General features: G+C 47.7%; 1 protein-coding gene and 1 long non-coding RNA gene across 9 annotated transcripts; one reads left to right on the top strand and one right to left on the bottom strand.

Annotated features, from left to right (window-relative positions):
* Window positions 1–110: 110 nt before the first annotated feature.
* On the bottom strand, window positions 111–16,997 carry xdh (xanthine dehydrogenase). Of its 8 annotated transcripts, none has more exons than XM_078103651.1 (36): window positions 16,863–16,956; window positions 16,742–16,826; window positions 15,781–15,838; window positions 12,852–12,948; window positions 12,618–12,726; window positions 12,244–12,370; window positions 12,116–12,177; window positions 11,934–12,026; window positions 11,782–11,862; window positions 11,560–11,704; window positions 11,361–11,453; window positions 10,606–10,757; window positions 10,252–10,345; window positions 10,071–10,180; window positions 9,799–9,980; window positions 9,564–9,726; window positions 9,400–9,489; window positions 9,154–9,323; window positions 8,779–8,905; window positions 8,592–8,711; window positions 8,392–8,488; window positions 8,192–8,316; window positions 4,511–4,644; window positions 4,354–4,441; window positions 4,191–4,277; window positions 3,929–4,120; window positions 3,706–3,851; window positions 3,544–3,625; window positions 3,342–3,437; window positions 2,912–3,115; window positions 2,788–2,840; window positions 2,604–2,718; window positions 1,577–1,642; window positions 1,312–1,500; window positions 1,063–1,230; window positions 111–783 (listed from the first exon to the last, which is right to left on the bottom strand). In XM_078103651.1, the coding sequence occupies exons 1-36, from the start codon at window positions 16,922–16,924 to the stop codon at window positions 733–735; spliced, it is 4,113 nt and encodes a 1,370-aa protein (XP_077959777.1). In that variant the 5' UTR covers window positions 16,925–16,956; the 3' UTR covers window positions 111–732. The 8 variants fall into 8 exon arrangements, with proteins under 8 accessions (XP_077959777.1, XP_077959785.1, XP_077959794.1 ...); XM_078103659.1 differs by having other exon boundaries at window positions 16,742–16,787; window positions 16,830–16,955; XM_078103668.1 differs by having other exon boundaries at window positions 16,875–16,939.
* LOC144408206 (uncharacterized) lies at window positions 8,887–10,720 on the top strand. The gene is made up of 2 exons (XR_013467841.1): window positions 8,887–9,080; window positions 9,111–10,720. It is a non-coding gene; the product is annotated as an uncharacterized LOC144408206 (long non-coding RNA).
* Window positions 16,998–17,151: the final 154 nt, after the last annotated feature.

The following is a 17,151-nucleotide window of genomic DNA, read 5'->3' on the forward strand; positions in this document are numbered from 1 at the left end:
GTTTTGTGATTTATGTCGTCTAGTAGTAATCAGTTACCAAAAAAACAAAATCAGTTTCTAGTGCTCATAGAAGTCGGTTTACATGTTTACATTTTTAACTGTCACATGAATAATCATCCAATAAAATGTCCTTTATTTTTTTCGGTTCATACAGTGCAAATACTTTCATGTTTTATTGAGACAGGAACAGGGAGGAAGAAGTGCAGCGCCGATCAGAGTAAAGACTTATTAATCATCTAAGGATTAGTTTATACTAGGGTTGTCAACATAAATGCGTTAATCTATGCGATTAATGTGGCCGAGATTAATGCAACAAAACATTTGAACGTAGTAAAAACGTAGTTGCAGTCAGTTACATCGGAGGAATCAAGACGGTAGCTCGAGATGGAGAGAGCGTTTTGCATTGGAAGTAAAACAAACGTGACAACTGAGTGAGAACTGTGCAGAGGAATTCCTCCACGTGTCAAACAGAAGGGGGGGGTGAGTGGCAAACAGACCACTTTAAGCGCCGCTAAGCTAAGCTAGCTGCTAGGCTAAGCTAGCTGGAAGAGTTACAACACCATTCATTAATCACCATTAATCAAGATTAATGAATTTTAAAATGTGCGATTAATTAGTTCATTAAATGTAATCTATTGACAGCCCTAGTTTATACAAGAGCTTCCTTAGTGAGATGTAGGGTGATAACAGCCGATTGTGCTGAGGTTTTCTGTGGTGGCTTCCTCTCTGGTTTTAGACCTGTACGGACCAGGGGGTGAAGGAACCAGGTTCTGCAGGAGGACACTGAAAGAAGAAGAAGAGTAGTTGCTGTGTTAAGTTAAGTTATAGAAACCTTGGTTCTAGTATGTTAAGATGTTTAGGACATCGGAAACCAGGAAAGTCCCAGCTTCTCCAGTGGGAACATTAGTGGGAGGATCACCACCTAGCATAACTAACTAGCCTTTTGCCTCTCCATAGACAATAATGTGCTCATGTTTAGCAGGCACACTGTTTACCTTCCTAGCTTAGCATGATAGGAGTGAGGCCTCTAAATCGCCGTTTCAACAGCAGAATGTTTCCTACCAGCTGAGTGAACTGGTCGCTGCAGGCGATGCGGATCCTCTCGGTGGAGGCCGGGCTGTCGAACCTGAACGGACCCTTCAGGCCGGACTCCTGCCGGGCGGTGGCCACCGCGTCTTTGATGGCGAAGAAGTTGGCGGCGGCCAGGAAGAGTGGCGGCTCGCCGATGGCCTGCGGAGAGACACATGATTTCTAAACCAGTGGTTCTTAGGAATTCTGTTGTGGTGGTTCCGAGGAGCTGGCGGGTCTGACCTTGGAGGAGAAGATGGCCTTTTCGTTGGGGGCGTCCCTGAGCAGCGAGACAGTGAGCAGGGTGGGGATATCCCCTGAGGCCGGGATCTTGTAGGAGCCGGGACCCCGGGTGAGGAGGACACCGCTGGGGGAATAACGGAGCTCTTCTATGGTAAAGAGACCCAGACCCTGCATGAAGCCCCCCTCCACCTGAGGATGGACGGGACACAGTCACCTGAAGGTCCTCGGTCACCTGAAGGTCACATCACCTGAAGAAATAACTCACCTGTCCAATGTCGATCGCCGGGTTGAGGCTGCGACCGACATCCATCACTATGGTTGTGCTCAGGTTCTACAACACACATATATATATTTATACATATATATACGTATACATATAAACACACATATACATATACACATAAATATAGACATGGGATCTCCATGGTTACCGTCATCAACCATGAAAGAAGAATAAAACCTTTAATCTGCTCAGTACCTGTTTGTGGAAGTCTCACATATCCAGAAAAATAAATGAGTTCATGACATCATCATGAGGTTTGCCCAGTTTATCTATCGAGCTGGTTCATTACAGCTGAATGAACCCAAAATAAAGATAAAAATGATGCTGAAAGAACTATATAATGAAGCCAATTTGTAAAAAGACTCATGTTTTGATCATTTCTTCTCCTCAATGAGTAAATCATTACATCTGATTTATACGTGACAGCGCACTTTTCGACCGGCGCAGCTTTGGTCGTCTTTACATTAGTGGCTTAAAGCACAGACCAATAGACTTACTCTCCCACTTACCAAAAAAGTGGGAGAGTGGATATATATATATATATATTCTATTAAACTGTTCAATTATTGGAATCTGTTTAGATTCATTATTTATAATTTGCTGACACTGTCCAAATTCAAGCTGAATTGAAGCGCTTTATTTGAACATGCAGAAAGTGTCACATTTTATCTATTATTTGTTTTAAATGCAACCATACTTTTATTTAGTTATTTGAGAGAACATTATCTATATTTGCAGTCACACATATATGTTCGGGTCTTTGTTACGTGACAATAAATATTGTCAAAGGAGTTTTAGAATCCTACTGAATTAATTTGATTTGTTGATACAACTTCCTCTATTCCTCTATTTAATCACACTAAATGATTAGTGTGCTTAGGGATGGGAGGGGGAGGTGGCTTGATATTGATAATAGTTAATAAAAGGGGGCTTGATGTTGACCATTGTCCTTTATTCTCTCTTTATATCTTAGTGTGACCTCTGGAGTGACATCAAACATCTTAATCACCTTGTGAGCTCCGGTCAGACAGTCAATCTCCACCTCTGAAGAAGCCACTCCGTATGTGAAGTAGTTGAATGCTCGGCCCGAGTTGGTGTCAAAGTCGTAACCCAGATCCGGGGTCCTGGTGAGAAACGGGAAACGATGAGACTCCATTGTGGATTTCATCTAAATCAAAAGATTCTCAACTTACTTGTAGAAGCCGTTAGCGCTCAAGTTGACTCTGTCAAAGTACGCTGCTTTCACCTGGAAAACAGAAACACAGTGAGGAGGAGGCTTTTTCAGGATTCACTCACAGAGCAAACCGTCCTGCTCACCCAGTCCTCCCATGATCCTTTGGGGTTCCTGCTCTTGTAGGGCTCCAGGCGTCTGCAGAGGATCTCGCAGGCGTTCTGCACGGCGGCGCCGTTGAGGTCAGAGGAGGCGGAGGCGGCAGTGGGGCTGGTGTTGGGCACCGTGCTGGTGCTCGTCTCAGAAATGTGGATCTTGGAGCAGGGGATACCGAGAACCCTGCTCGCAACCTGGACCCGCAGAGATTGGTGTTAGTCCAGTACATGTCTTTTGCTTGTTTGGTTAATGTCCTCAAACCCAGCCAATCAGAAGCCGGTGTTGAAGTCCACATTGAAGTGTCTCAAGCTACAGTTCTCCGCCCACTAGATTGAGCTACTTATACTTAATTTACCTGAAAACCCTAATTTGGGAGAAGCTCAAATGAATGACTGAAAGACGTAAAATAATTTCAAGTACCTGGACCATCTTCGTGTGGAGACCTTGGCCCATCTCGGTGCCTCCATGGGTCAGCAGCACTGAGCCGTCGGTGTAGATATGAACAAGAGCTCCAGCCTGCAGATGCACAGAAACACAAACTAAAACCTGACGTCTCAAAATGCAAATGTTTCCCGTCCCTTCAATCTCTAACGGTTCACTCCTCAGTGCCATTGGATCCAACCTGGTTGAGGAAGAGGGCCGTGAAGCTGATGCCAAACTTGGTGGGGATGATAGCGAGGCCTCGCTTGGTCCACCGGTTCTGCCTGACAGAGAGGAAAAACACAGGGAGAGTTCAAACCTCAACCCGACCTCTACCTGTTGAAGTACTGGGCTATGACCTCACCTGTTGTAGAGGTCGATGGCGGCTCGGCGTTCCTGGTACTTGGAGCGGGACATACACTCGTCCCAGCAGCGGTCCAGCGTGAGCTGATCCAGGATCTGGTTGTAGGGCGTCGACTCGCCTTCCATGTACAAGTTCAACCTGCGCACCTGTGTGGGAGACGGTGTCACTGATTGGACGTCACATGGTCGGATCTCACTGACCTGGGTACCTGGGTACCACGTACCTCGTGGGCCGGCCGGTCCAGACTCTGAGCCACGTCGTTCATCCAGCTCTCTGCGACCATCATGCCCTGCGGCCCCCCGAAGCCCCTGAAGGCAGTGTTGGACGGCAGGTTGGTGCGACACAGGAAGCCGCGGCCGCGCACGTTGGCCACGCTGTAGGAGTTCTCCATATGGAACAGGGCGCGCTCCATGACCTTCAACAGGGGAAGATGCGGTCAGGGGGACGTTGGTGCAGAGAGGCGGGTCAATGGTAGAGATACTTACAGAGAGAGAGAGGTCCACGGAGTGCCCGGCATTGCTATAGTACGACACGTCTAAAGCCACCACCTTCCCACTGCTGAGGAAACCCACCTGGAGAAAAAGAAGAAGGGTCAGCAAACATCCTCCTTCTGCTGATGCTACCGCTAAGCCTGGAAGTGTGTCCCACCTTATATTTCCCGTAGAAGGGGTGTCTTCCTCCCGTCACCAACATGTCCTCATCTCTGTCAAGCATGCACCTCACGGGCTTCTTCAGCCTGACGAACAAAGCAGAAAATTAGAATTTTATAATAAAAAAGACGACTAAAGATGGTTTCCACACCTACTTGTTTGCTGCCACGGCAACAACAGTGGACAAAAGTGTGGAGCGGCTCTCCTTCCCCCCGAAGCCTCCACCCATCCTCTTCACTCGGACCACCACCCGATTAGCAGGGACCCCCAGCGCCTTGGCAACCAAAGACTGAGCCAGACACAAGTATGTACATATATGAATGGGGTGTTACCTGTGTTTTAAATTATTGTTACTTTATGTTTGGAGTTTTGTTTCTGTAATGTTACTTACTCAAGTAACAAATGACCTGTAGAAGTAGTTTTATTTCAAGCAACGCTGTGATCACATTCAACATGTATGGCATTTTCATTGTATATATCTCTCTCCAAAGGGCGGCACGGTGGCGTGGTGGTTAGCACTGTCACCTCACAGAAAGAAGGTACTGGGTTTGAATCCGCCAGTGGCCTTTCTGTGTGGAGTCTGCATGTTCTCCCCGTGTCTGTGTGGGTTCTCTCCGGGTTCTCCGGCTTCCTCCCACAGTCCAAAGACATGCTCGGGGGATCAGGTTGATAAACTCTAAATTGCCATAGGTGTGTGAATGCGAGTGTGAATGGTTGTTTGTCTCTGTGTAGCCCTGCGATTGGCTGGTGACCAGTCCAGGGTGAACCCCGTCTATTGCCCAAAGTTGGCTGGGATAGACTCCAGCCCCCCTGTGTGCAGGATAAGCGGTTTGCAGATGGATGGATATTTGGACCTCACTAGTAATGACTTCATGAACTTCTTCAATGATAAGACTATCAAAGAGAAAATTGATGGTCTCCTGCCTTCAACCAGTGCCGACCTGTCCTCCGATGTAGGAACCTTGGATGCAGCAGTGGGCCCTGATGCCTGTTTGGATGCCTTCTCTTCCATCAACCTTGATCAACTGACTTCTTTATTTTCAAAGTCTAAATCTTCTACTTGTCTCTTGGATCCGATTCCGACTAAGCTGCTTAAGGAAGTTTTTCCTTTAGTTAGCACATCCTTATTAGATATTATGAATCTGTCTTTCTTGACAGGACATGTACCACAGTCCTTCAAGGTAGCTGTAATTAAACCTCTTCTTAAGAAACCTACTCTTGCTCCAGAGGTGTTGGCTAACTACAGACCTATCTCTAATCTTCCCTTCCTCTCTAAGATCCTTGAGAAATCCGTCGCAAATCAATTATGTGACTTTCTACAAAACAATGCTTTGTTCGAGGATTTCCAGTCAGGATTTCGAGCGCATCATGGTACAGAAACTGTTATGGGTCAGCTGCTGTTTTCTCCCCATCCTGTGTGTTTGTACCTTCCTTTTCCCCGGTGTGTCTGTCTGTGCTGTTTGTCTCCACCTACAAGAGGCGTGGCCAGTCATCCGGAACCGTCCCCACACAGCTGATCTCCATTCCACGCTTCACCCCTCCAGTATTTAAACCCGGGCTGTCTGCTTCTCCAGCGCCAGATCGTTATACACCCCTGTGTGGTAACCTGACTTTGTATCCTGGCTCCCCTGATTCCTTTGTCCAGATTCTGCTGTCCCTCCTCTGACCTGCCGTGCCACCTGCCTCCGTCCCTCTGGCGTCCTCACCTGTCATTAAACTCCCTTCTACAGTTTATCAGTCCTGTGTGATCTCTGTGTGCTGGGTCAAATCTCCTTCCTAACAGAAACAGCACTGGTGAAAATTACGAATGATCTTCTACTTGCATCGGACCAAGGACTCATCTCTTTTCTTGTCTTGCTGGACTTCAGTGCCGCATTTGATCACATTTGACCATAGACCACTGTATCCTGTTGCAGAGACTAGAACATTTAATTGGTATCAAAGGAACTGCACTCAGCTGGTTTAAATCCTACTTATCGGATCAATCACAGTTTGTGCTTGTAAACGGTGAATCCTCAAAGACCAACAATGTTGGTCACGGAGTCCCACAAGGTTCTGTACTTTGACCGATTTTATTTACCCTCTATATGCTCCCTTTGGGCGATCTTATCAGGAAACACCACATAAACTTCCATTGTTATGCAGACGATACTCAACTGTATCTGTCGATCAAACCAGAAGAGACGGACCAGCTAGTTAGACTTCAAGAATGTCTTGGAGACATCAAAACTTGGATGACCGGCAATTTCCTGATGCTACAATCAGAAAAAATCTTATCTTGATAGGCCCAGAGCGCCTTCGAAGCCAGCTGTCACGTGATACAGTTTTTATGGATGGAATGTCTTTTATGATGGGAGTTCTCTTCAACCAGGATATGACCTTCAACTCGCATATAAAGAAGACTTCAAGGACTGCCTTTTTTCATCTACGTAACATATCAAAAATCAGGAACTTCCTGTCTCAAAGTGAGACTCAGTTGATTCAGAATGCTGCAGCACGTGTATTAACAAGAACTAAGAAAAGGGATCATATCACTCCTTTATTAACTTCTCTGCACTGGCTCCCTGTTAAATCAAGAACAGATTTTAAGGTACTTCTCCTCACCTACAAGGCACTTGGTGGTGAGGCACCGTCGTATCTTGTAACACCTTATTGCCCTACAAGGCAGCTGCGCTCCATAGATGCTGGTTACTTGTTGTTCCTATGGTTTTAAAAAGTAGGCTGGGGACCAGAGCCTTCAGTTATCAAGCTCCTCTTTTGTGGAACCAGGTTCCACTTTCAGTCCGGGGGGCAGATTCGGTCAGCTCTTTTAAAGTAAAACTTAAAACTTTCCTCTTTGATTTTGCCTATAGTTAGGGCTGGCTCAGGTTAGCCCAGACCAGCCCTTAGTTAAGCTGCTATAGGCTTAGACTGCCGGGGGACTTCTTAGGACACACCGAGCTCCTCTCTCACGCTCTCGTTCTACCATAATTCACGTTTTATTAATGCACATGACTAATTCAGCTTCTTTCCGGGAGTTTTTTTGTGCTTTCTCCCCTAGCAGGTCTCTCTAGATCGTAGTTCCTTCTGGACCCTGGTCCTGACACCTACCGTGGCCCTGCTGACGCCTGCTGCTGCCATCGTCATCATCATCATTATTATTTTAGATATTAATCATATTACTGTACTCATAAACCAACATTACCCTCTCCTAAAGTCTCTGTGCTCTCCCTCCCCACAGGCTTCTGTAGATGGTGGTTCTATCTGATGGTGGTCCTATCTGATGGTGGTCCTATCTGATGGTGGTTCTATGTGATGGTGGCTCTATCTGATGGTGGTTGCCCCTGCAGTGGTCCTGCTGTGCGCCTGGCTTACTACTCACAATTACTTGAATCATTTCCGTCATAGGAATTGCATGTAATATACATTGTTCATTCTGTACACATGGCATCCATTGTAGTCTGTCCATCCCGGGAGTGGGATCCCTCCTCTGACGTTCTCCCAAAGGTTTCTTCCCTTTTTTCCCTCTTGGAAGGGTTTTTTCATTTTTTGGGGAGTTTTTTCTGTGCCGATGGTGGATTTCGGGACAGAGGATGTCGCATGTGTACGGACTGTAAAGCCCTCTGAGGCAAATTTCTAATTTGCGATTTTGGGCTATACAAAATAAAATGAATTGAACTAAATATTTCTCTCCAGAAATGCAACCACAGGTGCCTCCACCTAGTGGTTTGGGGGTCACATTGCAGTTACCTGGGTTTTAGAGTACGCTTATCTATGTTCAGAGTATTGTTACCTATGTTTAGAGTATTGTTATCTGTGTTCAGAGTAATGTTACCCGTGTCTCAAAGTATTGTTACCTGTGTTTTAGCAGCAGCCTGAGTAGAAACAAAGAGCTCCATCTCTCCATCTTCTCCTCGAGGAACTGCAAGAGTTACGTTTGTCTCCAGGTAGAAATGTTCCTGACCTCCTATATGCATCTCACCTGTCAGATAATCAATCGGTAATCATGACCTGATCAGCTGGAATTAAGCATCAAGTCACACACAGACAGTCTTACCCTCCAAGACATGATCGGCCTGTTTAAACCCTGCCTCCAGGTCGCCTCTCTGGAGGGTTCTGATTGGCTGATAGAAGGACTGGGCAGAAATAGCCTCCTGTCAAGAAAACCAACAAGAAGCTTTTTTTAACTTTTTTTGGGGGGCTTGTGAGCCTAGATTAAGTTTTACTCTAAAAGTCCCCAGGTGTTTCCTGTTTCACCTGGATGGTGACCACCGGCTGAAGCTCCTCGTACTGGACCCTCACGGCTTTGGCGGCCCTTTGGGCGTGGAGCTGAGTGTCGGCCACCACGGCGCCAATGATGTGACCCACGCAGGTCACCTGCAGAGGGAAGAAGCACGTCAGCTACCTGAGAAAGCCCTGTGATTGGTTACAGACGAAGACACACCTGGCGGTCGGCGAGGACGGTTTCGTCGTAAAAAATAGGTCCGGTGGCGTTGCTGCCGGGGATGTCCGCAGCAAACACACAAGAGACCACACCTGGTAAAGTCTCTGCGAGGGAGGAGTCTATGGAGCTGTGACAGACACATACACCCGGGTCAAACCGGACAGGTGAGTGAGTGTGTGTCGATTAAGTGAGTGTGTCTGGTTCAGGTGTGTGTGGTTCAAATGTGAGTTTGTGTGGTTCAGGTTTCTGTTGTTCAGGTGTGTGCAGTCCAGGTGTGTGTAGTTCAGGTGTGTGTGGTTCAGGTGTGTGTAATTCAGGTGTGTGTGGTCCAGGTGTGTGTAATTCAGGTGTGTGTGGTCCAGGTGTAAGTCTCACAGGATGTTGGCGTGGGCCTTGCTGCTGGTGACCAGAGCCAGGTACAGCTCGTTCTCGTACAGCGGCAGGTCATCGCAATACACCGCTTCGCCCGTTGCGTGCTTCAGGGCTGATAGGTGCATCATAGGACGCCCCACCATGTCATTCTGGCCCTGCCCCTCCGGCATGGCCTGTAGGAGACACCTGAGGTCACACATCTGGACACTAGAACCGGCTCTTTGACCCCACAGACAGGCCTGCTTGTACCTGGAACACCTGGACTCCGGACGGGGTCTCCGAGTGGTGAAGATCTGCGGCGCTCAAACAGTCGGGCGGGACTGCCTCCACGCTCACACCCTGAGGAGATCAACACAGGAAGTGGTGTCATAGAGTGTCAGGACCAGGTTCTTTGAAGGAAGACTGAACCATACCTGATCTCCTAGCTTCTGCAGCACCGTTAGATAGAACTTGTAGAAGAGGCTGAGTGTCAAAGTACGGCGGTAGGTCACCATGCCGCCGGGCGCCGAGGGGTCGAGGGTCATCTCTTTGGCCAATGAGTGACAGGCGTCCTGTAGAAGCTCCTCTCCCCACCGCCTGATGGCATCAGAGAGTTTAACACGCATAAATACTAACATCCATCTTGTGACTTCTTCTCGTGGCCGTCACCTTCCTAGGAGCCTCTTCGCCGTCCTGCTAGCCATCACCGTGGTTGGCGCCATGCCACCATAGCTCAGCTTCAGGTCCTCCACCACGCCACCGTGGCCAAAGGTAACGCTCATTGCTGCCGTGACAATGCTGATGTCATCCTCACGCCGAGGGGATTGCTTGAAGGCGGAGACGAACTGATACTGAACAAAAAAAAAAACAGGAAAACGAAACGCCGGCATCAGTGTGGTCGACTCCGCGGTTTCCAGGCAACAAGTCCACGCCGCATCTACCTTCTTGCTGTAGGGGATCTCTATGGAAACCAGGATCTCCTGAGGCCGCACTGCTGTCTTCCTGTAGCCGGTGAAGAAGGCATTGTCCATTGGGATCACGCGGCGGCCGTCTGGGGTCAAAGGTCACAATCAAAACATGCAGCAAGTAGACAGTGTGTGTTTGTGTGTGGGTGTGTGCGACCTTTATCCAGCAGCGTCACTCTGCATCCCGTTGCCATGAACACGGGGTTGAGGTCTGAGATGGGAGAAGCCGTCATGATGTTTCCTCCGACCGCCTGAAATCCACCAGTCAGACTTGGGAAAGATCCACTTTCGTACAACCCCCAAACTACTTGTGTAGTTTTCCCTAAATTATCCACATTCTCTACTCTCCCAGTGTCCCTGAACTATACAAAGTCTCTACTCTCCCAGTGTCCCTGAACTATACAAAGTCTCTACTCTCCCAGTGTATCTAAAGTATCCACATTTTTTACTCTCCCAGTGCCCTTGAACTTTCCACAGTCTGAACTACCCAGGCAGGTGATTAGAGACTCACTGCAACGTTGCGGATCTGCAGTCCAGCAAACCAACGCAGCTGCTCCAGGACGGCGAGGAAGACCTCGGTCTGATGAGCCGGACGAGTCTGCACTTCCTCTCTCAGCACCGCCCCCATGTGGCTGAGCGTGCACGCTGCACCAAACAACACGCCTGAGCAACAGGGAAAAGAATGCAACCTTACTTTTTAAAGAGTTTCATATGGCTGCAGAGCCTGAAATCAGACATTCTGACAAACATCCTGGAGAGTTTCCAGAGGTTGAACCCTCATGACTTTGGCACTGCCATGATGTCAAAGTCCATCTTAGTCTGACATTTCCTTTCTTATCAGCATGGAACTCTGCGATCGTGTTACCCAACAGATAAATCATAAATGTATGGCTTTGTAAGACTTTTCATCCGTTGATCATAAGTAAACAAACTGACATTATTACATTTGTTAGCATGTCAATTGACAACAATGGAGAAAATCCAGCACAAACCCAGCAAGGGGACCAGAGTTGGGTCTGTTCTATTCTATTCTTTAGTTTGAATTCTTATGTCTTCATTACGGTATTCTTAATTCTCAAGTATTTATTCTTCGTTCTTTAGCCTTTAATCTTTAGTCTTCATTCTAATCCTAATGTCTTCAGTTTTTTATTTCCCGAGTCTTTATGCCTACTTCTTCTTTTCTCTCTTTTGAGAAACAGTCAGGTAGTTACATTAGCATCTGTTGCACTAATTATCAGCATTAGCATCATTAGCATCCGTCCTCACCATTCTCAGTGTGTCTCACTTCGTTCAGTTCAGGGATAAAGGTTGGAGCCAAGATGATCGGGTACACCATGTTCTTAAACTTCACCTCGATACCTGGAGACGCAAACGGGAAGTGAATGAATGAACGAGTGATGGACTGAATGAATCAACGAGTGACACTGGCTGGATGAACAAATGACTGAATGAGTGACAGACTGACCCACTTCGGTGTTCCCCACCACCACCTTGGCGTCGGGGTGTTTCCATTTCAGAAGCACCAATTCGTCCAGGCTGCACGGCTGCAGCCAGGTGGCCCGGTCACCTTTGAAACACAGCGAGGCCGACCTTTGATCTTTGATGAGGGACTAGACAGGAGACAAAGACGTGTGACTTCCTGTAGTGTCCGGATCACCTGCCTCTGTTCTCTTTGTGTGTTGTTTACCATGAGCTCAGGAGGGAAGATGACTTCCTGCGTGGGGTCAAACGGCGCAAAGTCGGCAGCGCGGAACAGACACGATGACTCCTGAACACCAACACGCGGAAAAAATCACATGTGCTGAACTGAAATCAGTGGATATAATTTACTTAACTTACATCAGCGACTTCCTGTGAGCTCGTCTCAGCTGCGCTCCCATTGGCCAGACAGCAGGCGTTGTCCCGCCCCCTTCCACCACAGCACCCCCCGTCCTGAGAGGAAAAACACAAGTAACCAGATGCAGAATTAGAATGTATGTCTTATTGCCTGTATGAGTAAGTGCACATTGTGTGTGTCTCACCACGGTGAGGCTCTTATACCCCTCGAGGATCGGCCTGTATCCGGTGCAACGACACAGATTTCCTGACAAAATAAGATACGTTTGTGTTACTATTTATGCTTGTTTGTGGTTATTTGTCTGTTGTTTACCTTGGAAGGCCTCCTCCAGGTCAGCCATCTTGGGCGTGGGGTTGTTCCTCAGCAGAGCATACATGGACATGACGAAGCCCGGAGTGCAGAATCCACACTGAGATCCATGAGCTCTGGCTATCCGCTCCTGATCCACAGGTAGATGATGATGACGTCATCAAACATGTTCATGTGTATATATATATATGTGTAGAGACGTATATATATATATATATATACATCTCTACACAAACACCACACATGTTTCAACATGAGTTGTTATCTCTTCTGGGACAATATGTGTTATCCTCTTTGTTCTCTAGAAGAACATTTGTGAGTCTTCATCGTCTCTAGGGGACCACTTGGGAATCGTTCTCTTCTCTTTTTTGTCCTACCTGCACGGGATGAAGCTTCCTCGCCACACTGCCAATGCCCTCCACCGTTGTCACGGCAACCAGGTGCAGCGAGCAGAGCGGGGCGAGGCAGGCGTTGACGGCGTAATGTCTGCAGACGAGTTAAGAGACCCGTAATCTTCAGGGTGAAATAATGAGTCAGGATGAAAGTGTCTGATGGGAGCACATGATTGACACACACACACACACACACACACACACAGGATTCAAGGATACAGCACCCGCTCCGTGTGCGGTTGGGGTCGTGACAGCATGACGGTGCAGGCGCCACATCCACCTTCAGCACAGCCCAGCTTGGTTCCTGTCAGACCCACTAAGGACAGACACAGGTCAGTGATAAGACCTCCGGACCTCAGGGACGTCCAGACCTCAGGACCACAGAGACCCTGAAACCTAAGTACCTCAGGACCTCAGAGACTTCCAGACCTTAGGACCTCAGAGACCTTAAGGGCCTTGAGACTTAAGACCTCAGATATCTTAAAACCTCAAGACCACCAAGATCACAGAAACCTCATTATCACACAGACCTGATACCTCAATACCTTGGGGACCTCGGAGTCCATAACACCTCAGAGAATGTGAGACTTATTGCGCGTTTCCACCGAGCGGTATGGTACGCTATGGGTCGGGTCGGTACGGGTCGGGTCTGTTAACCATGATTTGGCGAGCGTTTCCACCGCTAACAGTACCCTTACTTGATAGGCGTGGTATATTCCAGAAACTGTGCCAGGTACCCCAACGGAAGGGTACCCAAAAAGTGGTACGGTACGGTTTTGGCAATGGAGACACAAATAAAAGGGTACCGACCCGACCCGTACCGTACCGCTCGGTGGAAACGCGCCATTATAGATCTCAAAGACCTGAAAAAACCTCAGAGACATCAATATCTCAAAGCCTCAATACCATGAGACCATGAAACAATGAATATGTGATAGTGGGAGATAATAGGTCCTCATCTTACTTGTGGACTTCATTACCATCTCTACTGGAACACCCGGTAACTCTATCAGAAGACTTAACTGGTCTGAGCTTACTCTAGGACCAATGGTTTCTCCTTAATGTCACGGCTCCTCCCCGGCCTTGCAGGGGCGGTTCCTCCTGCAGGCAGAGGAGGGTCTTTAGCGATTGGAGCCACCTGGGCTCTAGGTATAAGAAGGCCTCTAACCACTTCTGTTTTGCTCTCTGCTCCTCCAGGTATGATCCTGTTTTGTTTGTTCCTTTGAAGGTTTTACGTTGTTCACACTCAGTCATGTTTACACATACGGATTCACTCAACCATGCACCTTACATACACCTTACACTATGACATTCGCACACCTCATTCCTTTTCTTTGTTTAAAGTTACTAGTTTTTGACTTATAATAAACCCTTCTCTTGATTGGCCTATACTTGGTGTTTGTGTCCCCTCATTCTTGCCACAGGCTATGAGCTGGCCTGTCACACAAGGTTCTAAAGGGTCCTTGTGTGGGTTTTGAGGTTTAATGAATAAGTCAATAAACTTGTGAAGTTGTGAAACAGGAAACCTGATGGGACCAGAACAAGTGGGTATCTGAAGCCACAAGGTCCTTGGAAGGTTTGTTAAAGACGATCCAGAATTTTGGTCTCAAATGAGCCTTGAAAAGGTCTGAGGGTTTCTGTTAAAGAACCACTGGTACCGGTGGCTCATCCAGTTCTAAACATTGGTGCTCACGTACCATGCTGTGAATGGATGGGGTCCATCTTACATCCAGGACCTGGTCCAACCCGACATCCTGACCTGCACTCTCCGCTCTGCATGTGATAAACTGCTTGTTCCTCCTCACTGAGAGCAAAACACTCGACTAGATCTCCACTCTTTGCTGTCCTGCTCCTAAATGGTGGAAGGAGGTCTCTGAAGACATCAGGACCACAGAGAGCCTTCACATCTTCAGACTAAAGACACACCTCTTCAGACTCTACCTACTAACACACTAACTGTAGCACTTACATTGGACTTATAATGGTTCTTATCTACAGCAAATTGTAAAATGGCTTATTTTAGGAAATTGCACTTGTTTGTTGTTCTTCTGACTCTGTATCCTTATGGTTAAATGTACTTATTGTAAGTCGCTTTGGATAAAAGCGTCAGCTAAATGACATGTGATGTAATGTAACCATAGATTATTGTAGAGGCTCATGTGAAAAACTGGTTCCCGGGGGTCCTTGAAGAGGGTTAAACACAACAGGTTTAGATCCCTTGAACTTTCTCTCCAAGGTCATTGAGGAGACTCAGAGGACCTTGAAGAGACTTGGGGGTCCCTGAGGATACTCGGAGCACATTGGGTGAGACTGAAGGGGTCCTTAAGGAGACCCAGGGGACCTTGAGGACCTTTCTGGGGGGGGTTTTGTGTCCAAGGTTGACTCAAGCTATTATTTTGTTTTGTCAGTGAAGAACAATCTCAATCTGACTTGCGTTTTGCTGAACGGACAGACGGAAAAATCAAGAAGTGAATCTTTTGTGAAGTTGTGAAACAGGAAACCTGATGGGACCAGAACGAGAAGTACAGGAGCATTTATTCATAGCTTGGTCCCTGGTGGACACATGACAATCACATTAAGCCCCGCCCCTAAACCATAGCCTGCTTTACCGTCTATTATAATATGGGTGGATGAAATCCAGCGTTCTGATTGGTTGAGAGTGAGCCACGAGGGGTACATTATTTACAGCACCTGTTCACTGCACACTCAAAGTAGCAGGTTAGATTTTTTGCGCGACCATTAGTTGACATTTTAGCTTTTAACTCGTTGGCGATTGCCAAAAAAAACACGGAAATCCCACAAATGATCGGTTTGGGGCAATGCAAGCTTTCGCAACCGGACAACTAAGGTGGACGTCATGAGCGGAGTGAATGAATGAGATGGTCCTGTTTACATGCACGTTTGGTGGCTAATACTATTTTGTGCTGAAAGGAAGCTATTTCCTTACTAATTCTAACTTATAACGCTGGTAACCGTATTATAAAAGCAATAAGGTACAAGAGGCTGTACTCTGCCTCGGGCCCAACAACACCCCCCAACTCTTACTTTATTGGACGATAAAGTACAGCCTCTCGTACCTTATTGCTTTATTACACACACACACTGTCAGATAGTGTGTGTGTGTGTGTGTGTGTGTGTGTGTCCCTACGCGTCCTCCTCAGATACGTCAGCAGTGTGGTCTCAGGGTCCGCGTTCCTCTCCACAATCTGCAGAAAATAATCAAAGTTAAACACCTGAAATCAAATATATTTATAAATTCATAACTGGAGGTCAAAACCTCGACGGTAAACCGAACGCAACATTTGATCCTTTTGAATGAAATGTTGAAAATATATCTGGTTTAAGTTATTAGAAACAAAATGAAAGTGGAAGCGATGCCTCTGTGCGCATGCGCAGCCTCCTGGCTGCTTGTTGACGACACGGTTCGCAGAGGTGTGGTTCTGTTTCATAACGTCTCGCTGATCTGAATCTGTGAATATCTTGCCAACTTTACCGAACTGGACCAGTTCTACGGACTCACTCCGCCCTCATAGCACGCTGGGGGGTCGGGGGCGTCGGACCTGCAGTCGTCCGCTTTTAGCGGAGTCTAAATCGCCACTTCCGAGTCCGAGATCGAACCCGTCCCCCGGAGACGAGCGACCATTGAAGAGTTCTCTCTTTCCTGGACCAGTTCCCGCGGGACCCGCTGAGCACAGAGCGACGCGTGTTTTCACGTCAGACGCCGCAAAAGTGTCCAATAAAGCGGATAAAGTCGCTGCATTTGTCGCTATTCGCTCTGACAAAACGTCACTGCCGAACCACGAAGGTGCGAATATCTGAGTTCACGTTCGATTCTCCTCAAAATATCACTCAACACATTTCATCTCCCAATAAGTTCGATTGATCCCGGATTCAGATACAGCGAAGGTCATTTAGACTCCGTTAAAAGCGGACGACTGTACGTCAGACGTCCGCGTCCCTGCCTGAAGACTTCTTTTATATGTGTGTCTGTGTGTGTGTGTGTGTGTGTGTGTGTGTGTGTGTGTGTGTGTGTGTGTTATGGTCATAGTTATTTTCTCTTTTTTAAGTGTATTAGTAACTAAATGAACACAGCGTCCGTTTGTTTCTACCTTCTTTCCGTTAACGAAGAAGACCAGCTGGTCGCAGCGGGACCCAGAGCGGGACCCGGAGCGGGACCCGGACCCGGAGCGGGACCTGGAGCGGGACCCGGACCCGGAGCGGGACCTGGACCCGGAGCGGGACCTGGAGCGGGACCCGGAGCGCGCCGCGGTGTCGGTGCCGGTGTCGTTCATCGCCGTGCTCGTGCTTACGCGTTCGCCCGGTAGTGATCCGCTCCGCCGCGCGGCGGTGGGTGGACCCGCGAGGGGAGGAGGGGGGGGGGGGCGGGGGGGGACCTTTGACCCCAGAAGATCAGCTGATTATTCACACTCAGAGGTCACCGTCAGGAGGGATTCACGTGTCTCCATGTGTGAACATTCATGAAGTATAATGAGAATAAAAGTATAAACACACAAATAAT

This window comes from Gasterosteus aculeatus, chromosome 1 (assembly GCF_964276395.1).
Source record: "Gasterosteus aculeatus chromosome 1, fGasAcu3.hap1.1, whole genome shotgun sequence".
Taxonomy (NCBI): domain Eukaryota; kingdom Metazoa; phylum Chordata; class Actinopteri; order Perciformes; family Gasterosteidae; genus Gasterosteus; species Gasterosteus aculeatus.